Consider the following 26,833-nt stretch of genomic DNA (forward strand, 5'->3'; position numbering starts at 1 on the left):
ATTTTTAAAATTATATTATAAACGATAGCTTGAACAGAATTTCCATGGAAAAATATATTTAAAAAAATTAGTTTTTGTCTATTTTGATTTTGAAACTTTTTGGAAAATATTTTTTGTAGTTTGACGCCGATTTGAACACTTTACACTTTGACAGATTTGACACTTTGATCAAATCTGACCCCGCAGCTAAAACTTTGATCAAATCTGACCGTGCTTCTTGTCTCATTTGACCGAATGTATGAAGTTTGCTTTAGGAAATTAAGAATTATTACAGTTTTTGAGGCAGTTGATTAAAATTGTTATGTACATTAGTTCTCTCTGAGAAAGTTGATTTTTTTTTGCTACTACATTCATACATTTAACAAACAAAATAATTTACAACACATCGAAAAAGAGAACCATGGTTATTATTATGAGACAATCTAATTATCTAAGTTTATTTAAAAACCATCAGTAAAACAAAACGATACCTCTTTTTTACCATCATCCACGACCAAGATACTATTTTTAATTATAGCTAATATATTTTTTAGGTTATGTTTATTGTTTATTTTTGGAAATGTTCATTTATTTTGCATTTATAATAAACATATCATAAAATAAATTATTTTTTACTTAAATATTATACTTATTTTTATACATATTTCTTGTGGTTATCTTTTTAAATAGCATATTTTAGCTGACGGTAAATTTTGCTGAAAATAATTTTATTTGCAGTTACTTTCAGCAATATCTAGCTTCGTCTTTCTACCTTCAGAAAATAAAAATAAAATCTCAAGAAAGTTTTAAATTTCGCTCTTGGCGCTTGGGTAATAGCTTGAGAGTTTCTCTCATCACAACGGTAATGATTGTTTTACGAAAGACGACCGGTGTGAAGGGCTACGGCCTATCTCACTGCATTTCATCTTTGCCCAGGTAAGTATAAATGAAAGCGTGAATTAAATCCTCAAATTCATTGCTTCTACATTACATTTGCATCTATCTTACGCTTCAACTTCACTTAACTTATGATGCTATTCGAAAAGATACCTTTTTTTTTATAAATTTAATATTTTATAAGCCTAATTTTATTTGATATTTTAAAAACATTTATGTATAGAATTTATTTACAAAAGGGGACACAAATATACACAAATAAAAAGTAAAAAAATAAAAATAAAAAGAACAAAAAGAAAATAATAACTGTAAAGTAATATTAAGTCACAGATTTATAATAATTATTTACATTAATAAAAAAATTAATACGATCACCATTTTAATTTATGTGATACGACTTAGATATTCAAATAAAAACTATACTTTTGCTTCTTTTGATAAATATTTTTTGTTTAATTACATGATTTTAGCGACATTAGGGCGCCGCTACATAGCCACTATACAGTGTGTGGGCCCCGACGCCTTATGCATGATATTGATGATATAAAAGCGTCGGACCCCACCGGCCTCAAACGAGACCTGGTGGCTTTACATCCAAACTGGACATATCTAAATTACCCAAAGGTGCCGGTGGTGGTGTATGATTTATGGATTGTGGTGAATTCACATTATTCGCTAAATCTGATTGGCTGTTTTCCTCTGAATCACTACATGAATCGGAACTACCTTTCTTATTATTATTGCTGTTGTGCGTTTTAACATGTTTTGCTAAGTGATCAGAACGCATAAATCGTTTATTGCATACGGGGCACGCAAAACGTTTTTCTCCTGTATGCGTTCTTAAATGACGCTGTAATTCATCGGATCTAGTAAATCGTTTTCCACAAAATAACCAGTTACAGACGAACGGTCGTTCTCCGGTATGCCATCGTAAATGTGCTTTTAAATGTGATGTTTTACCATAAACTTTACCACAACCTGGAATATGGCAACTATGTATGTTTTTCTTTCGTAAATGTACTCCAGCTGGTCCAAGACGTTCTGCTTCTTGACAGTTAGGACAATCACAAGTTGCACGACCTGTATATCGTCGCTGTGATCGTGGTGAAGGAACTTGAGGTGGAAGTGATGTTGCTCCCGAAGTTGGACTCGGTGTTGATGGCGTATGATGTAATCCAAAGGATGCTCCTACAGACTGTGCACTGGGAAGCATTGATTTGTATGTATCTTGTAATAAATGTTGACCAGAGGACAATAAGTGATGAGCCGCTGTATTTGATGCTAACGAATGTGTTAGTGATGAATAATCAGTAGTAGCTGCATAATTAGCTGCAGCCATTTGAGCATGCATACCAGCTGCTCCACTCATATCTAACCAACTTCCAGCAGCTGTTGCAGCAGAATGTACATCCCACCATGTTCCAGTGGCATTAACTGTATCGCCTGGTTTAATTGCACTATGATGTGTGGCTCCTGACATTGTATTAAATGGCCAGGATTCATATGGATGTCGAGAATAAACGGATCCTAATGCTGCATGGTGGGCTGTAGCTGCCCCTTCAACTTTTCCTAATAACGAAGATTGATGATGATGATGAACATGAGAGTTATCTGCTACAGCCGGTGAAGTAGTCGCACCGGGAAAATATAGATCACTACCATAACTGCCTGTAGATGCGGCCGAAGCACATGATGTCATTACTGGCCGTGTTGTATATGTTGTGTTACCCATTGAAGATGCGCTTGTTGCTGAAGCTAACGAACGTTGTGAAGCTAGCGAAAGTGTCCCAGAAGTTGGAGCGGTATTACTTGTTGATGAATTTGTACTAACTGACAAACCGGGTGAATGTGAGCCAGTATTACCACCTCCACCTTGTTGTGGACTTTTCTTCCAAGGATGGAAACCTTTTCCAACTGCAGCATCTGCCAACGGTGGTGGAGATTTACTTGATAATTTATTACATTGAGCAGCGAGCATAGCCAATGGTGTACCACGTAAACTTGGGTGCTCCTGTAACAAAAAGACAAAATACAAAGTTAAAAACTATTAAATAAAGATTACAAATTGGGATTTATAAAAAAAAAAAAAGAACACATGTAAAAATCACCTCCTAATCAGTTTTTACGTCTTTTCAATTTAATACAAGACAGAAAAAGGTTGATTACATCGTCAATGTGGCGCCCTACTGTTAATTTGTTCACTCAGGTAAAAGATAGGTGAAATTATAAAAGATTTGCCGATCTCTCTATTGATGGGCCGACCGACGGGTCCAACACAACATCCAACATGATGTGGGAACTGATAAAACTATTTATAATGCAAATTAATAAATAATTTAATGTTCGTTAGTGTTTTCAATTTTAGAAGGTCAGGAAATTAATGTCTGATGATGAATTTTGTATTAAGGGACTTTATTTATTTATTATTATTTGAATTATCAAACCCGTTGAAAAGTTAATATACAACTTTTTGAATTCAAACTTCTTTCATTCAGAAACAAACGAATGTTTCTATAATTTGTCTAATGCGGAATATCCGTATTCGAAATTTAGTAGTATAGGCCCTATTTTTAAAGTTTTTAAAACCTGATATATTAATTTACAAATGAGCGAGTCATAAGGATGAAGAACTAATAGCACGCGACACAGTATTTTGGGCACGCCACCGATCACGATTGATATTGTAGTTACATCGTGGATTAGCATTTTAAAACAAATCATAAATCCGTTTGTCAAAAGGCGAACTTCAGCAAAATAAATTAGTTGCAAAGGCGATGAAAGGCAAGAGAGAAAGTAATAAACAATCGACGTCTATGATTAAATAGGTTGGCAAAAATTATGATACGAGCGCGGCAAGTTACTCGGCTGCAAATTTCATTGCTCTGCATAATAAACCTTTTCAAGAGGAAGATTTTTTGTAGGAACACTGGTTAGTATGCGCACCCTCAATTTTTGATTTCGATAATAAAGATAATTCAGCGCATTAAAGATGCTCATCTATCTAAATCTGCCCGTTTAGATATTTAACATGAAACAGACAACATCGGATATGGCAGAACACTATGTGTATGGATTGCCTTTAGGGTTGATTCGCGCTGCTATATAGTTTATTATGATTGCTTCTGTTTCCCTGTTTGTTGTTAGTCCTAGAAGTTAATGCGTTTGTGTGTAAAAGAAGAATCATTCATCTGACACGCCTACTACTTAACTAAAATGACCAACGTTATTGAACGAATACGAAGAGAAGCAAGAGTGTATTTCGGTTGTCGTAAAAATATCATACGCTTGTTGTCTGTTTGTCTGTCCAATCTAATTCGTTCGCCTGCTTCTACATTTTTTTTCTTTATACTGTGTATATTTCGTTTGATAAATGATGCGTCGTAACAAACAGAACAGAGGAGTTTTAAAGTGTATTTCGTATTTATATTTACTTAGGAAATCGGTTTTGAAATGATGTAGATAATTCTTTTAATGAGTATTTTTATAAATGATCTTTCAAATTTTACGTTAAATTATTATAGACAAACGCGTTACATCATTAGAATTAATAATCATTCGAATTAGAAGGCTTAATATTTTGTAGTGTCGGCTTGATGGAAGTCAAAATATAAAAAGTACTATAGGTGATTCTAGAAACATTAACTCATGCCAAAAATAATCCATGGATTTTTACTCATTCATCATTTTATTCAACATAAAAAAGGGGTTACCTGGAAAGTTTTCCAGGAGTTTTGATAATGAGGGATTTTATAGATTTTGAGGTGCTCTTTACAAATTTCCACTTTGGACATATTGGAAAATGGCGCCGAAAAGCAGTTTTTTGACAATATCTACTTTCCGAGCCATTTTAAGAGGAAAAAATCTAAATACAAAAAAACCTGGTTTTTAACACATTTAAATCAATCGAAAATTAGAACTATTAAGTAATGGTGTTATAAAACAAGTTGTAATTCGTAACATGGTTTTATTTATTTTAGCTGGTCAGCAAAAACAAATATTCAGTATTTAATTTTTACGTCATAATATTTTATATTTTGACCTAAATGTTTTATATTTAAAGGCCAGCTAAATATCCAAAATACATACAGTGATTATTACAACTTAGTTTTGCATCTCTACAATACTGTGATCTAATAACGTTAACCACAACAATACAAGTGATAATTTAATATAAAATATATTTTAAACTTCATCGAATAAATTAAATAATCAAATACAAAAGTCGTTTTCATTCTACAAAGGATTCATAAGGTCTCTCCTTTCTAAATACAAAGACCTTTGGTGGCAGCATCATTCTCTGGACCAAACCAGGTACTTGACAATATTTCGAAAAGTCAACACTTTCCGAGTTATTGACGAGTATTAGTAAGGCACCATGAGGCAATTTTCGATTTTGATTTCAGACATTATAAAAGAAGCTTTATACAAATTTTCAGAGCACCTTAAATGCTTTCTCGAATATATTTCACAACTCTTACATTTACAGCAAGTTCGAATTCACATTTATAAACTTTTTATTTCAAAACCACCTGAATTAATTTGTTTGCACGTGGATACCAAAAACAAAAAACTAATTAAAATTCAATCAATAATCTTATAAGTAAAATAAAAACAGTTGTCATTCACGATAGATATAAAAGACAGCTGTCGAATGTCAATTTTACTCTTGTTCGAAAACAAAGCCATTATTATTTGTCAAGTCAATCATTTATTATATTCAAGTCAATAATGTATGTTTTCTGTTTGTTTGTATGGTTTTCGGGGTCGAATATAATAATAAAATAAATAAACCAATTGTACGCTTGTTTATTATTACGAATTGTATTTTATAAACAAAACAGAACAGAAAACTCAACAATACAGAACCACGCCACACACACGGTTTAGTTCACTTCGGTTTACTTTTCTCTTTTCTTTTGTTTAAGGTTTTTATATGTAATATACAAAACAAACAATCACCAATCATAAAAATTGATGTGTGTGAAGGCGTGTCGTCATTATTTGTCGAACCGAAATATTGTCATCAAAAATGAATTGAAAGAAGCTTTATCTCATCACGTTATCGCTCGCATCAAATATATTTTATTGTGAGTCTTCCTTTACTTAAGTATGATTATAATAGCTATTAAACTTAAGTATCTAAAGTGGATGTCAGGTTTTTAGTTGTTCAAGATTTTATGATTGTGCATAAAATGTCTATCATTTTGATTCATGTTACGTTATCATATTTATTGACTTTTTAATATAAAAAGAATATATTTATCATTTTATAGATAGCGCTCTGAAAGATGTATCTTGTAGATGGTGTAGTGTTCATATACTGTCTGCGCGGAAGTGGGCAAAATATTTTTTCTTGGTTTTAACACAGATACACTTGTTGGGTGATTCCATGGAAAAGATTACCGTGAAAGTAAAGAAATATTGTTTTTGTAGTTAGTGGTCGTAAAAAATTCTTTTACAAGCTGGTTTGCAACAGAAAGTCTCATAAATGAGATATAAAAAGTCTGTAAACGAACACACTTTAGAACTTTGTTTCAATGAAAATAAATAATTAACTACAAAAGCAAATAAGGAAAATTGGATTGGAAATTAATAATGGATCTCCTCAAATTAAAGCTTTCTACCTCTAAATATTAACCAAAGCCATTTCGATTCAAATGCAGGAATTTTCTGCTTTATTTAAATAAAGGGAGACATGTAGAGAGACATTCGATGAATTTTCTAAACGTTTAATAACACATAATTATTCACTTTCCTTACATATCTGATAGGTATTATGATATATTAGTAGTCAAATCCAATAACTTATACTATAAAAATGAATATGCAATTTAAAATCGAAGATAAAATACGAAAAAAAAAAAAGAAATAAAATTGTTGAAGCTGAAATGAAATGTCAGTAGCTACTAAAATCATTTTACGATTCAATAAAAGATTTTTATTCCTTCAATATCTACCAAAACGATGATAATAACGTTTTTTAAACTACCATAAAATAACGCATATATCCAGAGGTATTGGTAATATTTTAATAATTGTTAAGTTCTTTAGTTTAAAAGAATGATAATAATCATAACATTATTAAATATTGACCTTGAGTATTGCATTTTTTTTATTTTTATTGCGTGCATAGATAATTTGTTAGCCAAAATAGTTATGCAAAAAAAAAAACAATTTACTTGGTAAGTTTTTGTTGAATTAAAAGAAATTATTTTAAAATAATACATTTTATGACGACAAAGAAATTGGTATAGAAATAAATTAAATTTTTATATAAAAACAATTTATTGTTGTATTACAACTGAAGAAGGTTTTTATTTTAATTAAATTTTTATTACTAGCTATTAAAATATTCATTTTGATTCGGTTATTTCATTCAACTTTAATGTTTCAAAATGTTTTTTTCTTTTTTGAACAAATAAAAAAAAGCGACTCGACTTCGTCACTCTTGTTCTATATGAGTGACACAAATTATATGTAACCTGTTCTTTATTCTGTTTGTATGTTTGTGTGGATATCTAGAAGATCCAGGTTCGATCCCCGGATTCTATTTATTCGAATTGAAATATGATTTCTATCTAAGTCTGCAGTCACACTCTCGTTAGTTGTGGTATAATGTGTTTAAATAAGAAAAGCTCTTAAAAGTATCATATATGAAAGACTTTGAGGAATTTTAAAAACAAATATTGCCAGAACTCGGTTATGTCTTATAAGGGTAATATCTTTTTTTTTTTAAAATATAATTTCCTTCTTCAATCGTTGTTCAACATATTTAGATATTACAAATAAATAAATAATTTGTTAATACAAATTTTCTTTCAACATGTTCGCATGTTCGTGCAACTATTTTTACAATTACAAAAAAGAATTAATTAATTAATGACGTTTAAGATAGTCTTTGTTAATTTTATTTTACTTCAGTGGGTTATTTTTTGCAGTGTTTTTATACCATGTATATATGAAATTTATATCAAGGTATACTAAGTTTGGTCCCAAGTTTGTAACGCTTAAAAATATTGATGTTACCAAAAATTTTTTGGCATAAGTGTTCATAAAATCATCTAAGAAGTTCATTTTCGCCTGCCTGCCTATCTGTTGTCCTGGTTTAATACAAAAAGACCTACGACATCGATCTTATCAAGTGTAGAGATAACACGAAATCTGTCTGCCTGTTTAAATGAAGCCTTCCCGACTATATATTTGAAACATATTTTCATATGTATGTTTAAATAATATAAATAAAATAATTACAACCAAAATAAAAGAATAGAATGTTTTAATTAGTAATTACTACCCATATTTTATTAGACAGCCTCTATAATATTTGATATAATTAATGTTTGTTATTTATTATATAAATAAAATTTTAAAATTATAGACTTTATTTATATTTATTCTTGAATAGAACACTAATTTTATTATATATATTATATGTAAATATGTTGTTATAGAACACATCTAAAAATCAAACAAGACGACAAGACGATGGATGCTATATGTTTGATGTCGAGTCGACGTTATGATGGTATAATTATCTTTTATATTCAATATTTTTAGAATTCACATCACATTGACGTTTGAGAGTCACAATTGAATAACACAGATAAAAGAATAGTCTTTAAAAATTCTGTATTTAAAGCGTTTCGATACCAAAACGATAGTGCTTTAAAAATCAGAAATTTTGTTTGAGTATTTAATAAGCCTTCTGTATAAATTTCAAGTGGATTCTCTGTATAGTTTACAATAAATTAATTATTAAAAACTTGCATTTTTACTTGATGGTATATAGAGAAGTCAAAATGTATGTTGGTTTTTCTCCTGGTCACGGTATAACTTGAGATCGGATGGGACAATTTCGCTAATTTTTGTTGTTGTTGGGTTTATAATTGTCATGAGAAAGGTTCTTATGAAAGAAAAAATAAGAAAGTTGAGTGGAACATTAAACAATTTTATGCAAAATATTAAATGCAATAAATGGTGTAAACGCATTTAAATAGTGCTTAACATTACATCGTCATATGTACTATGTATTTATTTGCGCTCCCACCATCTAGAATTGTGAACAAGTATTTGAATAGTATTAAGATTTATTATTATTCATGTATAGGGAATAAGTATTTATTAGAGCTATATGCGAACTCTACTGCTCATCTGTCCAAGAGATAGTAAGTTTATGTCTAGCTTAGCCCACCCGCAAGACATATTTCTAAGCAGAGGGTGGACTTGTACATGGTCTTGACGGATTAAGCGGACGGGCTAAGCATAGTATAATCGCTATTAATTATGATTAATAATCGCTGATCAATAGTTACAAATAAATAAAAGGTTGTCTCGATCTACTACTCATCAGAAACAGGATTTAAGGGTATTTTTTTTTTACTATTCCGAATTTAGTAGTCTTAGATGTTCTATACGTGACGAATATCGTTTGTATTAAAAAAAAAACTTTTTACTTTTTACTTAATAATTTATATGAAATGAAATGATTTATATATTTGAATGAATGTCGGTCGACTTCAGCGGCATATATCTTTTTGTTCTTTTAAAGTTTTGTGTAAATATTAAGTTATGTTCTCTAGTATATAGTAATAATAATTAGCCATGCTAGTGTATAGTAGCCAACGAACATAGCCTATACACATAATTTAAACGATATTTCTTAGAAACGAATAATATTAATATTTGTATTCTTTCCGATATATAAATTTTTTTTAACGAACTTGTCAAGGTTTTTAAAAGAAATAATTTTTAATAAATACAAGTTTTGTTTTGTTCAAAATCATAAATTGCGTTTTGCTCGGAAATTCTTTTCACTAGGTTATTTTTAAGGTAGGGTGCTCACTGGACCTCTAGAGGAATAACGATTTTTTTATATATAGAAAAATTATGAATATTTAAGATTTTTTATTTATAAAAATTCATTTTTTACCAACTTTACGTTCATTTTAAGAATGACAATTTGCTTAATGATCTGAGTAATGTTAGTTATAAAAATAATTTTTTATTTTGACAAAAAATTTCAATTAAAGTCGGTGAACAATTTTTTTTGTTAGATAATTTCGGTGTAATAATTTGAAAGCATATTTAAGTAATAATAGATAATGCACCAATTGTTTCATAAATTTGTTAATGTGTTTTTAAGTATTTTAGTTTAATTCTGTTATTATTTTTTTTGGTAAGATACTTAACTTATCATAAGTAACTGATCTTAGAGGATGTTTATTGTCACCAAACACAACATGTTGTTGACTTTTTAAAAGTTAATTATTTAATTTAACATTAATAAAAAATAATATTTTTGTTGTATTTGGTCTTCGTATGAACGTTGATGTGTTAAAATGATATCAAAATAATTTAACAAATATATAAAGACATTAAATTGAAATTATATTTTTGTAAATTACCTATTGAAAAAAATTTGTTTCTTTTTTTTTTAGAGGTTCTTAAATTGATTTCATCGCGACAAGTTCTCAACGATAAAATATATACTCATCTTTTTAAAGTAGACATTAAATTCAAATGTCTTCGTTTATAATTAGCTTTTATTAAAAAATGACGAATAGGTTGGTTGAATGAAAAAGCCGATATTTAATCCGATAAAGGAATACATAAAATAGCCATTCTTAGGGAGTCCTCAATAACAGCTCTGATTTTGATTTTCATTTTTTTCAAAATGATTATTTTTGTATATTATTTAAAATCAGAAACATCTCAGAGAGGGGAAATAATCTGAAGGGGGAATAGACAATGTTGCGACTAATATATCGATGCTCAGCTTAAATCGCTAATGATAGAAGATTGTAATTTCGAGAGGATATTGATTTTATACTGTAGGTGCCACATTAAAAAGGGTTTTTCGAAATTCATCCCCCAAAAGGGTGAAATAGGGGATGAAAGTTAGTATGAAAATATATATAAATCTTTCATTTTTGAGTTCTCTACTTAATCGATTTTAAAAATTCCTTCACCTACAGAAAGCTACATTATCAGCAAGTGACATGGCCGTATATTCTTTTCAAAATTATTAGGGATTCGCACTAAAAGTTACAAATTTAACATCTTTGTCTTACATATCAGTTTATGTTGCTTAAGTATGTATTGTCCCGCTACCAATTTTTGTTATCTAATCAATTTACTAGACAATGTCTTATTTAATTTGATAGAATACCGTATAATCAATTATTTATGCATAAAGACATTTTCAAAATATAATAGCTTTCCAAAAAAATGTGACAAAATACATATAATTTATAGGAAAAGTTCTCAAATTATAATATTTTGAACGCCATATTTGACATAATAATGATAAAATATGAAATTAATTTTATTGGAAATCCTCTGTCCAATATTCGTTGTTAACTAGTTCAATACTCGGTGTTACTCAATATTCGTTTCAGTAACAAACTCTTTCTTGTTTTGAAACGGTTTTTTTTTAGCCGTCAAATAATCGGGTATGAGTGACTTAAAAAAAAATTATTTTCTACTTTTAAGTACAATAAAAGCTTGTCCCTTAAAAAGTATTTTTTATTTAAAAGTTTTAATTGAAGATTTAAAAAAAATAATAAACCGGGAATTTCATCAAATTTGACTTGTAAGATTTGTGAAACTAAATAAAATATTGTAAAACTTATTGCGATTCAATAAAAAAACGTAAATTTTGCGTGCAGCCCTATAGATAGATCTCCATCGGATTCGATTGAAATTGTAACATTGATTTTTCATTGGGTTTACTGTTTTCATTATTATTATTAAATATATAATTGGAAAAATAATAAAAAATATTATTTTTTTGGTGTTTATTTTAACAATTACTCGTTCGTTCATATTTGTTTGTTCAGTTTAGTTTGTAAAGACAATTTATCATAAAAAATAATTATTGGTTATCAAAAAAATATATATTTTATTACTAATATTATTTTATTTGTTTGAAATATAATAAATAAGTCATTTATCAATAATTCAATAAAATTGAAACAAAAAAAACGAAATATATATATATATATATTTTTTTTTTATGAAATTGAAAACAAAAAACAAAATAACAAAAAAGAAATGAAATTAATGAATTTTTTTTGTCGAAAAAAAAAATAAAAATATGATTAGGCTTTTGATATATTTTTTAACAAATTTGTCATTAAATTTGTCAGTTTTTATCAATATTCCATTTTTTAACTAATTTTAGTACGTGATTATTGAATGATGTTTGAGCGTGAAAAAATTAGAGCAGAGAAATAATCGAAACAATTAAATTCATTTTAATTAATTTCATTATATTAAGTTCTTTTAATTTTAATGAATACGACTTTAATTAAACTAACGAAAGTACTCGAACAGGCCCAAGTTAATATTTTTTTACTTACACCTTCACTCTTGTGGTGAGAGAAATTCTCACAACTTCTAAAGAGTTTAAAAAATAAATCAATCAAAACGCTCATAACGCGAGTGCTGACGAATTCAAAAAAATCAATCCCGATTTATACTAGTGAATTTTTGACCTGATCATCTTAGTCAAAATAAAGGTGCAACCTCGAAATCTAACGGAATATGCTGAATTTTTGTACAAACCTTTATTTTGATAGGATAATTCTTGTCTCAAAAGTCACATATGATCATGCTTGCGCGGCCTTTGATATTCAAGGTCAAAGGTTTCGAAAATCAGTTTAGTGAATATATCGTTTCTTTTGCCTTCAATTGTATTATTATTTATTATAAAAGTTATAGAGGATACAATTTTCTACAAATATAAAAATTTTGTCTGAAAGTTAATTTTTTAATTTTTTTTATTTTTGTTTATTAAACCGTTTTTGAAAAAGAGGACGCAGAAGATGGAGAAATACTAAAACAATTGAAGGCAAAAGAAACGAGATATTGACAAAAAAAACTGATTTTCGAGACCTTTGATCTTGAGTATCTAGGAACGGGCACGCGTGACCATATGTGACTTTTGAGACAACATTTGTACTACCAAATTAAAGGTTTGTACAAAAATTCAGATTATTCCGTTAGATTTCGAGGTGAAACCCTAAGATGATTGGAGCATTTACAAAAAAATAAATAACTGTACAATCGCAGAAAATATCACTTACATTGGTTTGATAAAACTAAAATTTCACTGTAGATATATAATTTATACAACACAAAGTGAATAGATTATAGTTAATAGATAAATAATAAATTTTATAATTATTTAAAACAATAATAATTAGAAACAAACACATATTTTATTAAAATTATAATATTTAAAAAATAATTTAATAATTGTTGTAAGTGGTGGTGATACAATTATTATTCAAAATAAAATTAAACAATTATTTTTAAATAACTTTAATATATTTATTTCATATTACAATGTATGTATATTATAATGTTTGTATGCAGTATTTAAAAATTTAAATATAATAATTACAGACAAGCAAAACACTTTATTATATTATTATATGTGACTCTATTTAAACGATAACGTCTTAAAATATTTGTAATATTTAGAAAACGTGAAAGATATCCATCTGGTTTTGATTTTGTCAGAAGAAATTTATAAATTCTAATTTTGTTCGAACTATATTGTTCTATTTAGAAATCTTTCAAGCCAAATTTGATCCACTTCCTCGTTTCTGACTGAGCTAAAATTTTGCATGCACATTTAGTTTGAATGACAATGCATGATAAGCTTGTGGCGTCCTGATTTTCCCATCGCTTCTACCATATTTGAAATGTAAGCATTTTTTTAAATCTTCAATTAAAACTTTCAATAAAAAATCCTTTTTATGGGACAAGCTTTTATTGTACTAAAAAGTAGAAAGTAATTTTATCTATGAGTTACTCATACCCGAGTATTTGTAAAAGCTTGAAGTAGATAAGGCGTTCCGATTCATTTTTGATATTTTAAATTGAACGCCTCAAGTTTTTACAAATAGTCGGGTATTAGTAAGTCATAGATAAATCTATTTTCTACTTTTAAGTACAATATAAGCTTGTCCCTTAAAAAATTTTTACTAGTTAACGTTTGAATAACTTTACTTTTGTCAACTAAACTTAAAAGCATGTATAATATCTTTTTTAATATTGTAAATATTTTATGCATATAAGATAATATAAAATGAATTTTTTTAAATAATAATAATTTTAATAGTACAAGGTTTTTTGAATAAATAATTTTATTTCATTTTCTCTATTCGCATTTGGAATATTTTAAAATATTATAATTATATTTTATTTATTATTAAATTATTATTAAATTAAATATTTATGCACATGTTTTTTTTAAAGAAAGTAAATCACATTCTGCAAAACCGGTCTAAGTGTTTATATATGTATATTAGTTAGGCACCTAAATTAGAAATTAATCGCGACTCTAAACAAAAGATTGTAATAGACTAACTAACATAGTAAATTTTTTCTATATACATCCGCTAAAATTCGTCATTGAGCATGAATAGTTTTCGGAAGGGAAACTTTTGCGTGATCCCGTTTAAAAAATGTTCCTGTTCGTATAAGTGCAGGTTGTTGTTAAGTTAAGAGTAAAAGTTTTAGGAAATTTGTAGATTTAAAAATTAGAATATTATCATTCTCTTGTTTAAACAAATATTAGAAGAGATATCGGTCAAATAGTCAATAAGTAAATCATCATAGTCGTATAAGTCAGAAACGTTAAGTGATACTAATAAAATTTTCGTACAAAAAAGGTAGGTAATTTAATTTGGTGCAATAAAGGTTGCTACCATTTTTGGTCTAAAGTGCATGGCTATGGAGATATAGCCTAAAATTTTTTCCTTCAAATGGAGGCACTTCACCCGCCTATTTTTGTAAGGATTTTGTGTATTTACATTCAGTACGTGATACTGATAGCTCCTGTTATTTAGTGCATTATTGACAAGATTAATTCGCTTCTATATAACCTGTATTAAAGGGTATTACAAACTATCGTGCAAAACACCTGTGATTGCAAAAAAAAAATGAAGACATTAATATAAAGTAGCTCATTTTAAAACCAATTTTATTTTAACAAATTTGAATACAAAATTACTACCAATCAAGGTTACAGACTTTATAAAAAGCGTCAACATATTACAATAAACACTTTTATCCAATCGAAGTGTTCGTTGTAATGGTGTGACATTAACGTCACCATATGTGACAAAAAAAAACACAACAAGAACAAAAAAAGCAATTTCTAATAATAATAATATAATCACTCAAACATTCAGACCACAATAAATAAATAAGCCCACGGCATACCATCTGTTGTCAAAAAACAAAGTAATTTTTTCTCTACTATTATAGATTATTTATTTTGAAATGTACCTACTGGGTACTTAAAATATTGGATCTATAATGGTTTATTAATTCAAATTTACTGGAAATAATTTATTTAATATGTGGGTGTTTTGGAAATTAAAATTCATAATTTTTGAAATTGATTTTGTTGGTTTAAAAGTAAATCCAAAACATCTAGGTTACACGCATTATGTACTTGAAAGGTAACAAAAAACATTAAAGTATTTTGAAATTTTAATTTCGTGAAAAGTTCAATAATTAATGCCATAGAATATTATATATAGAAAACGTCATGGCCCAAAATTTTCAATATGTAGACTGAGAAAGAAGACTGCCAATTAGTTCCTATGTGTCCTTGTCTAATCTATATGTCATTGGCTAGATATTGGTTATTACACAAAATCTGTATGCATCATATGATTATGACATATGACTATGACAAGGACACATAGGAACTAACTGGCAGTCTTATCTCTCATTCATCATATCACATCCACTTACAGGCCAGCAGATCCCTCGCATTATCTATGTTTAATGCCGATATGACATCAAATCAGGGCTCGCATGTGTTTTGAGATACGGACTAAAATCAAATATTGCGATATCTCAGAAACTCTGCATTCAATCATTAAATTAACCTGATTTTTATACTTTTTGGATCAAAATTACCCCATCCACCGAGTTTCATAAAAGTTTTATTACGTTTTTCTCGATTTTTTCCATCCTGATAAATATAGCCTTAGTGATTTTCCGGTGTGAATTATTTCTCTGCAGGCCATTAGATTTGCACTAAAACTATTATAAAGAAATTATCATTCAAAAAGAATAAAGCGTAAAAAGAACCATGTATTTTTTTATATTTGTTTGATATAAAAATAATAGTTTGAAAAAAGGAACCGGATATGAATAGTGTTGGATCTAACGCCTGTATGGTTCGATGCGTACAAATAGTTACTATAGTAAGCTGTACTGTGAATGTTTTTTATTATAAATAAATTTATTATTTGAACACCATAGAAATAAAACTACTCCCCCATATAATAAATAAACATGTATCGATAAATAAATATGTTCTAATGTGGTCACATTATGTTCAAATGAATAAGTACCTATCAACCAATAAAAATGTATTTTATACAGCATGTTTACTGCAAATTTATAACTCTTATATATTAGATGGGCTGATAAGTTCGTAGGCTGACACATAGACGGGGCTACTAGTATTAAACTCACATAATTTTTAGCTAACCCTAACCTTCCAAAAATATGTGTATAAGTTTGAGATCTGTTGTACTATTAGTTTGTGATATATATCATTTTGAGTGAAAAAATTATGGCAAAATTGCATTAATTGGACTTCGAATAGCGCATCTTTTACTTTTTAAAATATGTGTGTAATTCACATACAAAGCATCTGTTATTCGAAATTGACAATGACCGGGCGGACACAGCACATAATGTAGATGTTAACTACCGATACAGAATGACTACTTAGCTAACGCACAACGTAGGTCTTCAGGTTATGGTATATAAATTATACTACATAGTACGTATAACCGATAAAGCATCTATTGTTTGAAACTGACAGCACACTAATGGAGTAAACTGCAGTCGTATGGAGTAAACGCTATTGAAAATCTTTAGAAGTATGCAAAATATGAACGTCTAACACTTCAAATTAAACAAAGAGGAACATAATTTAAAAATTTACATATAAAACTCTGTTTTACAAGAAAGAGAACCTTTGAATGCTTTAGACGAATTCGATATAAGTAATCTACAATTATTAAACACTCTGTATTCATTTACAATGAACAGTTTGTATAAATGTTATAATGTGTTTGGAGTCAGCATTATACATTTTTATTGAAGTGACGTTGTATCACGATCCTCAATTCAATTATTATATCAATATTCATGATATGATGACTACACCAGCTGAGTTGGTAGTGTAGTCCATCCATCGATGATTTCATCAATTTAGCATGTCAATAAATAATAAATTTCCATAAATTTCCTATTTTTTCTGTGGTAATACTCATGAATCGATCATGTAAATAGTCTTATTTACATTTATTGATTATATACAATATTTATAATATATTGATTCCAAATATAGTCCGTGATATATAGTAAATATTATAATAAAAAAGCCTATAAAAATATAAACTTTTACATGGATGTTTATTTTTTTTTTATGTTCTCCTAGACACAGAGTTACTGTTACTCTATTAATTTTATTTTGTACTTTTGTCTGTCTGTTTTCAAATTTTGCAAGTCAAATTTGATCCACTTCCCGGTTTCCGATTGAGCTGAAATTTTGCATGCACATTTAGTTTGAATGACAATGCATTGTAAGGTTGTGACGTCCTCATTTTCCCATCGCTTCCACCATATTTGATATATTTATATACATATACATATATATATATATATATATATATATATATATATATATATATATACATATTTATATACATATATATATATATATAAATAAATAAATAAATAAATATATATATATATATATATATATATATATATATGTATATATATATATATATATATATATATATATATACATTTTTTTAGTCTTAAATTAAAAATTTTAATCAAAATACATTTTAAGGGACAAGCTTTTTATTGTACTAAAACGTAGAAAATAATTTTACCTATGAATCACTCATACCCGCTATTTGTAAAAGAGTGAGGCGCTTAATATCGAAAAATATTTAGGCATGTAGAGAAAATGAGTCATTTCGATTCATTTTTGATATTTTATATTGAGCGTCTCAAGTTTTTACAAATAGTCGGGTATGAGTGACTCATAGATAAAATTATTTTCTACTTTTTAGTAAAACAAATGCTTGTCCCTGAAAAAAGACCTTTTTTATTAAAACTTTTTTCCCCTTCGAATTCAGCAATTAAAACCAAACAGCAAAAAGAAAAAATCATTAATAATAAACTTAAAAATAAAATTGTCACGCCCATTCTAAATATTGAAAAACAATAAAATAAAATACAGCCAGCTTAGCGTACGTACGCACGTATAGTACCTACACGTATTGCATTCACCATCTGTTCAAATGTATACCATTGTCCCCATATACCTACAACCTCATTACTCCATCAGAATATATCACCTTCCGTGTAAAAAATAGCACAAAGATTACAAAATATTTAACATGAATAAATTGAAACCAAAATTTCGAAAAATCATTATGAACAAATCGTATAGCGGTCCTGGGCTTTATAAGCCAGATCAATAGTTTTATGATAAAACTAGTTCGAAACATACGAAATTCGACTGTGACGGTGATAAACAGTGACGTTTACGAAAAAATGTTCCAAGCAAAACTTGTTTATTTTTTTATAACAAACATTTTTTATATTTAAACTTTTGTTCTATCTCTAACACTGGGTTTACTTTTCAGAAGGTTTTTAAGGCGAAATGAACCCGAATTGGATCTCAAACAATCAATGATGTTATATAGCATTCTAGACATCTTAAAACGTAAATAGACATAAAATTCTTGATTTCGATATTCGATGTGACAACTCAAAACTCTCTATCAGGAAGTTAAAAATATTTATGAAAAATAAGACGACAAATGGTTGGCTAAAAAATCTAAATATCTTTGTTTAGCATTAAAAGGGATTATTAATTTTATTACGAGTAAAAAAAAATATGGGCGTGAATTCTCTTGTGCATAATTGTATTTAGGGCTGATAAGGGTTAGGTGAGTAAGTATATTATTTACTGGTCGTATCGTTGGTCGATTTATGGATCGGATATAGGGGAAACAGCTTCTGGATAAAGAAATACTATTTTTATTATTACAAAAACATATTAAAAAAGGGTAGTTATATATTTTTGTATGTCAAATCAAAACATCTGCCTGTAGGGCCTTATTTCTCATCAACAACTTTTAAACGACCTCCGACATTTTAACTACTTTTTTTCGGGTTTTTATAACTATTTATAACTTAGTTTATAATTTTTGTTTTGTTTTTTTTTTCTGATGGGTTGGTACTTCCGTTACTAAATATATTGAACTATTATTTAATCATACATAAAAGATTGAAATCTGAGGAAGCTATTTTTCTCCGATAATTTAATAACTAAGTCGGAAGAACATGCTTAGTTTAACTTATCACGGTGATCTGTAATTGGATCTACTAGAATAACAATTTTTTTTAATTTTATATTAAATTTGCGCAGGTTTATCGATTTATCAAAGTAAATCGTATTGTTACTGAATCAAATGACATTTTCTTGCTGACTTAACTCCGCATACTATAGTTTCGAGTTCCATTCGAAAAAAATTGTTCTTTCATTTATGACTTCCAAAATTTTGTCAACACAAAACAATCCGAAAAATTTCTTACAAATTATCATCTTGTTTAAAACAATTTATTCCAAAAACATGGAAACAGATCATTTCTATTTTTAAACTTTCAAAAAGCTTTTCATTGAAGTGGCTACGAATTCTTTTTTCAACTTTCAAGCCCCACTTTTGTCGGTGAGATTTTACTTAGATACATAAAAAAATATGTTCCCTAAGTTTCGGAGGTTAAAGGTATGTTATTGCTGAACCACATGGCTAAAAATGTCCAAACAATACAAATACTTGGATTTTAATATTTATCCAAAAAAAAGTCTCTTATTAGTTCAAAATTTACCAAATTATCCAACCCTCGAAGGAGGCTAGTATTTGTAGGAAAAAAGGATAGTTTTGGCGGTGGTTTTTCCATTTTTTTAGAGTTGTTTTTCGAGGAGTTACTCAGTGTTTATTCGTGAAAACGTAACAAGCAGACAGACAGACAGGTAGACAGGCAGCCACTTTCATATTATTACAATTTTTGTTTGGATACTCTTTTTATCCCGACCTCTAGTAAAATGTTCTTTGATTCTTCAAATTTTTTTTACATACTTCAACAATTATTCTTGATATCCTAACAGGATTTATGTTGGCCGTTTGTTTCTTGTAAAACAGAGTTTTATATGTAATCTCTATGGCGATACTCAACCAATGATGTCACTTTTCAAGTATCTATCTTCCTCTTTGTTTAATTAGTAGATTTAAATGTTCATATTTTGCGTTCTTCTAAGGATTTTCAAAAACCAATTTCACTTTTCTGTCCATGCTGTGAGAATTTTTCCCATTTCCCAAGACAAAGAGTAAACTGATTTCGCATACAGTTAACGATGGAAGTTGTGATGATGAATTGTCAATATATTTTAAAAGACGTGGAGAACAATTAAAATGCACATCACTTAAAGGTTTTAAGTTTTTTGTGTGCATCCATTTCTTAACAAGATATATCATTTAAAAAAATTAAGTATGTTTTTTTGAAAATTAACAATAGATATGTATGGACTAGAGATGATACAATGCCCTGTGGACATACACATGAGTTTACCAAAATACATTCTAGCTCTCATCTCATTTATATTAATATTCTGTCACACTCCTAACTCCACTTACAGAGATGCGAGAAGACCATCGTATCATCAAAAAAAAACTTTTACCAGCCAGTCTCTGATTTAACAACAATTATTATTATATTTTTTTTAAATCTTTGATTTATTAACTATGAAACAGTAGCTAATATTTAATTCGGATGAGAGAAATTAATAAATAATTTTAAATACAATCCTGTTTTCGTTTTTGTTGTTGTTGTTGTAGTAATAAATATTTTATTTAAATTAAGTTTTTGTGTACGATTTATTTTTAATAAGTCTCATTTAGTTTCAATATTATGAGTACAAATACGTCACACTTGCATGTTTCCAAGTGTCGTCAATCTTGTAAAAAACATAAATTAGTTGTAGAGTCGCTGAATAAATTCATGAAAATTACGTTCCTGCCGTACATGTTGGTATATAGTTGTCCAAATAACTAATGGCCAAACTCTTAACCCGACAGCACTCACGTTACGAGCATTTTGCTCATATTTGATTTAAAACATTAGGTAGAAACTATTTTTATCTTCATATAATTTTATCAATCTTCGAATTATGAAATTTTCAGGTGAGGATTTCTCTCATCACGATATCTAAGGTTTACACCAAAAAATATTAATTTTTAGGGTCTTCCGTGTAATTTCGTTAGTTTAATGTGAGTCATTCTCACTGTAGGAAATAAAGCATTTGAGCAAGAAATAGACTCTTCCTTCTTCAGTCGACGTATATGGGAGCAGGTGGAAAATGTTTGCCTTAGTGTACTCAACAAAGTTCTCATCATGCGAACTTGTGAATAAATTTATTAAAGCTGAAAATCGTAATGCAGCTTGTATATTGGATATAGATAATAGTAATGACAGTCAGTCAGTTAAACGTTAGAACAGGGCTGGTCAGTCAGCCCTTATTTATGAACAATAAATAGATAATATTCATTTATGATTTCCATGGTATTTAAAAGAATCTTATTTATTTATTGTACATTAATAACGGCTGACTGACCAGCTCTGTTCTAACGTGTAACTGACCAACAATTATAATTGTTATTTATATGCAATATGCAATCTATATAACAATTTTCAGCTTTAGTAAATTCATTTTAGTACCACGTAAAACTTAACCGTTTCGATAGCATATATCTGACCACTGTTCTATCATTCATTTGACTGACCGCATTATGTCTGTGTACACAACTACTATAACCAATTCTAAAATTATCAGCTTTAGTAAATTCAAGGAATTTTTTTTTTTGGCCTGGCTCTTAATTCATAAATTAGAATACAGTAGCCAGAATTGTGCTTGTAAGTTATTATTATTGAAGATGAGAATTAAAGAAACCAATGTACTACTAATCATAAATATGGCTGATATATTTTTTTTAAATTAAATTGTCATAAATATTATTTATAAGTTTTAATATCATTTGTAATCCAGTTTTTTTTTTTTTTTTTTTTTTTTTTTTTTTTTTTTTTTTAAATAATTTATTTAGAAAATAATTATTTATTTATTATAAATTATTTTTCTGTTTTTTTAGATATTAATTATAAATTATACCCAAGAGGCATAATAATGCATATCATTAACAGGGAAAAAATAACGTATTTTTTTAAGGAGTGTCGTTCATGTTTGTCGAGTGTACTTTTCTTAATAATATCTAAAACTTATTAAATACCTTGCGTTTCTTTTATAGCGTTTTTAAGCACACTGTCGAAAATAAACGATAGAAATCAAATCAGCTTTAAAAAGTTTAAGTATGCCTCAAAAGAAGAATATTCATAAGGCTTAAACTGTTGGAAAGTTTATTAATGAAGCCACGTTGAAGAATAGGTGAAAGGTAAAAGAACTAAAAATTTTTCCCATACACTTTCAATTAGTCAGGAATTAATTTCTGTAGAAATTGAGAAAAAAGCCTGAAGTAATTTCTTACTACCATTTTTATTTGGCTCGAAGGACCAAAATGTAAATTAATTTCCTTAACATATTGCTGAATCAAGACCCTATGCATTAACTTTTGTAGATATTGAGAACAAAACCTGAAATAACTTCTTAATACCATTTTTAGGCTCGAAGGATCAAAATATAAATTAATTTCCTTAAGATATTGCTGAATCAAGACCCCACGAATTAATTTCTGTAGATATTGAGAAAAAATCTGAAATCACTTCTTAATCAAGACTCCATGAAAATTGACTTCTGTAGATATTGAGAAGAAAAACCTGAACTAATTTTTTAATACTACTTTTATTTGGCTCGAAGGACTAAAATAAAAATTAATTTCCTTAAGATATTGCTGAATCAAGACATCAGGTATTGCCATAGAAAACAAATAATCGAAAGGACTAAAGTAAATAAAATAAATATTATAAAAACAAATAACCTTCAATTATTAAAATGATAAAATTTTTTATTGATTTTTATTGTCAAAGACTATTTGGTAAATAAATGAAAAATAAAAATTTAATAAATAAATCATTTTGATTGGTTTTGGTATATATTAAAACAAAAATATTAAAATTTATTAAAGTTATATAAATAATATTAGTCGAATTTCATTATAATTTATGAGACAATTATTTAAAAATATTAAAATGTTGTTTAAAACTGTTTTTCCTTGATATAATTTACCATTTGTTATAATTTTATTAGTATTATAACGAAAAATGTTAAAATACTTTTAGCACGACATCTCTTACGGTTTACCCTCGATGTGTACACAGTATAGAAAACTTTATCCAATTTTACTTCTTTTTTTTTTCGTATATTAATATTGTATTATATTAAATGGTAATTGATCTAATTTCCTTTTGGGAAATTTATTTAATTTATTGATTTTGTTTTAATAAAAATAAATGTGTTTTTTTGTATTCATGTAAGAATAATGTAAACGAAGCTTACAAAAGTATCGTTTTTATTCATTTAGATTTTATAATCCTACGAATTATTTAAATAAAATTTGGTCCAAATTATCAGACTGAGACTTATTTAGAAGCTTTTTCGAATTTGAACATCCCTATCAGATCGTAAGATCGTTGTACAAGAGACGGTATAAAAAATATGTTTCATCGGGTGAAGATCGACCTTATACCGCCTCTTAAACCATGATAACAGGCCAGATTGTTTCATTTTCATCTGTGTCAGATCAGACTGATAAGTATATCACCTTTGACTAAAATCAGAGAAAATTTATAGAACTTACTATCGGAAAAAGATAGGTGTATCTGAGGCCCAGGGCACCCTGATTGCAAAGCTCATTTCCAAGATTTTTCTTAAATACATTGAAGAGTATTTTAGACATCATGTTCGAGGGTGGAGGAAAACCTCCGAGTAATTATTTTACTAATAGATCAGGTTGTCCTGGTCACCAGGTCCATCGAGGAAACTTTTGAACATCATATTCGTGATCAAAACCTCCCGGGTAACAAAATTTGACCGATTTCGTTAATTATTTACCAAGTAATAAACTTTTTGCACTTACGAAAATGCATCCTGACGATGCCAAAATACTTTTTTTCTGTCAGCGTTAATGATGGCGCCTTATAAACTCAACGAAGAGCGATTTTTCGTAATAGTTTCGGAAATTGACTTGAAATTCATCTTACACATGCAAACCTTCAATACATTTGCAAGTAAATAGTACATTGCAAGTAAAGAGTTTTGTAAAGGTAAAGTGGGACGATAAAATACTAATCGGCCCAGCAGGTTTTTAATCGATACCAATATGAGACAATTGTATAGATCTCACAGTTTGATACCCATGTTCAAAAACCATCGAATGTCAATCATACAAACTATGTTCAGGAAGGAATATTTACGAAACAAAAGAATATTAGCGCCCTTTATATGATACAGGTTTGTAATTTAATGTGACGAAAACAGTAGGGGGGATTGATACACTAACTTTCTTGAGTAATAGCAGCTATGAAACGAATCTTGTTTTTTTTTTTTTTATAAAAATTATGACAGGTTTGCAAAAAAAAAAAAATATGTTACGAAATATGATTTACACAAATTTCAATCTTTTTTTTATGAGATTGTCGGTATTTTTTTGTTTTTTTATGTTTCAAGGTTACCTCCATTGCACAAATAAATTAAGTGTAAAAACTTTTTCGTAACATATTTATTTTTTTTTGAGAATTGAAAAAGAGATTCCGTCATCTTTAGATTGACGAAATTAATTTGTTTAAAATTATTAGTAGAAATGGTTTCAATGCCATTTAAAGTAGAAATATATGTGAAAATCAACAGGAAACAAAAGTTTGATTTGTTTCTAATAGTGATGACACTGGCTGGGTGGCAGGCGCTGAACGCGTGGACCTGACAGTGAATCACGACTATTGCAGGAACTGTCGCAGTGTCTTATCTTTTCTGACACTGTCCAGCTCTTGCCATGAGAAGATGGACTAACTTGAGCCAGCCTAGCCTCTCTTTGACGAAATCTCTGTGCTTTAGATTTCTTCCAAAGAGATGCAAAAAATTAGAAGGTTCAACTCTACCAACTTCCAGGTATGGTAGCCTTCTATAGTATAAGGCACTTATACCAGCACGCTATTATAGCTCCTTGAATTAAGGCCACTTATCAAAAACTCTTTGTAAGCAACTATATTATTTGTTAAAAGGCTGTTCGAAACTTTTACGAATAGAACAAATTATAAGTAACTTTAAGATTTCTACAAAACTTATGGACGAGAACTTACGAATCTATAAGAACTTAAAGCAGACAGCAAACTTACCGATTATTAACGATTTTAAATTGAAAAACTTATTCTTTCCTATTTAGTTAACTTGAAAATAAAAATTTATTTAAAATAAATTAATGTTCAATTAATAAGCGTTAAAATTAAATATTTATTTAAATAATTAAGAGGATTATTACATATAATCAAATTAAATATAATAATACTTCAATAGAAGCTGTCAAAATAGTAGACATTTAAAATAAAATTAATGATAATTTTTAAATTAATTAAACCATAAAAATAGGTATAAAAATACCGTAAAGAATCCATTAAGAACATATCATATCATTTTGAATAGAATAGAATAGACAAAAAAGATAAAAATATTACAAAAATATGACTTAGTGTATAAAACTAAAGTTGATCGTAGAAGTAGACGTTAACGTTCTACAATATAAACACTAAACGCTTTTTAAGTAGACTATAATTGATTGTGGTAAAACCACACTATAGGGCGCCACGTCATCAAACAAGTGACGTCGGCATACTATGAACTAACTAAACTTAACTAAACTTGTATGTACGCGATCGTCCATGACTTTTTGTTCTTTTACTCTCTTTTTTTGTTAACACTTACAAAACTGTTTATTTGTGTGCCTTCAAATGGATTCGAGTAATGTTTTAATATAGTTTTGTTGCATTTAAAATAAACTGTCATTGTTATTATTGAAGGAATCCGCACGATTAGATCGGAAAATGGCTTTCTGTGAACATTTTTCAAACCGCTACCAAAATATTCTTTGTATCGTTCTGACGAAAATCTCTCACGGACACAAAATTTTTAAACCTCTAGTTTTCGCGATATGGGCGATTGATCAAAGCTACACATATTATATTTATAGTATATGACTACCGTATTAATAATGATACAACGTACAACACACCAATTAAAACGACAACGCAACATAATACAACTAAGACCAATGTCGAGACTAATGCGTAAGACAAAGAGCGAAGTTCAAGCCTAAGTGTGTAATTTAGAAACAGTCAAATTAGTCTTGTTTTAGCCTTGGTGTTCGTCGTGACCCAAGATTATGCAAAAGCTCTTATATAAAGTTTCTTATAGAAAGGAATCTACTTCGAGGAACTAAAGAACCGAAGATACTTGGCCATCTAAATGTCAGTGAACGATTACTACAGATTTTTTCTGAAGACAGGTAAACCAGAATCCACATAACCTTTTGGAGGTTGTAAATACATTCTCTCGATTAATTAAACGCAAACCTACGTTAGTGAAATCAAAAGTTCGTAAAGAGATTTTTGTTTAAATCGAACCGTTTCCAATATATTTCCCCTCTAAAATTAATTTTTGGTTAATCTGAGCACAAAAAACTAAATTTGGAAATATTGCTGTACTTTTTGAGTTGTTAAATTTTTGCATTTCTCCAGGTTTAACAGAGATTTTGCAGTTACCGAGGGACGTAGGTGCGTAATCGATTTATGATGGTATTATACTCGTCTGTTTCCTCCGGTCAGTAATTAT

At 28.5% G+C, this 26,833-nt stretch overlaps 1 protein-coding gene across 1 annotated transcript in view; it reads right to left on the reverse strand.

Annotated features, from left to right (window-relative positions):
- Positions 1 to 1,130: 1,130 nt before the first annotated feature.
- LOC123296903 (transcription factor Sp9) overlaps positions 1,131 to 26,833 on the reverse strand; it is a 40,919-nt gene continuing 15,216 nt past the window's right edge. Inside the window, exon 2 of the mRNA XM_044878602.1 lies at positions 1,131 to 2,887. Coding sequence (XP_044734537.1) covers positions 1,445 to 2,887 — 1,443 coding nt within the window. The 3' untranslated portion in view covers positions 1,131 to 1,444. The remainder of the gene's footprint in view (positions 2,888 to 26,833) is intronic.

Source organism: Chrysoperla carnea, chromosome 3, assembly GCF_905475395.1.
Source record: "Chrysoperla carnea chromosome 3, inChrCarn1.1, whole genome shotgun sequence".
Lineage (NCBI taxonomy): Eukaryota > Metazoa > Arthropoda > Insecta > Neuroptera > Chrysopidae > Chrysoperla > Chrysoperla carnea.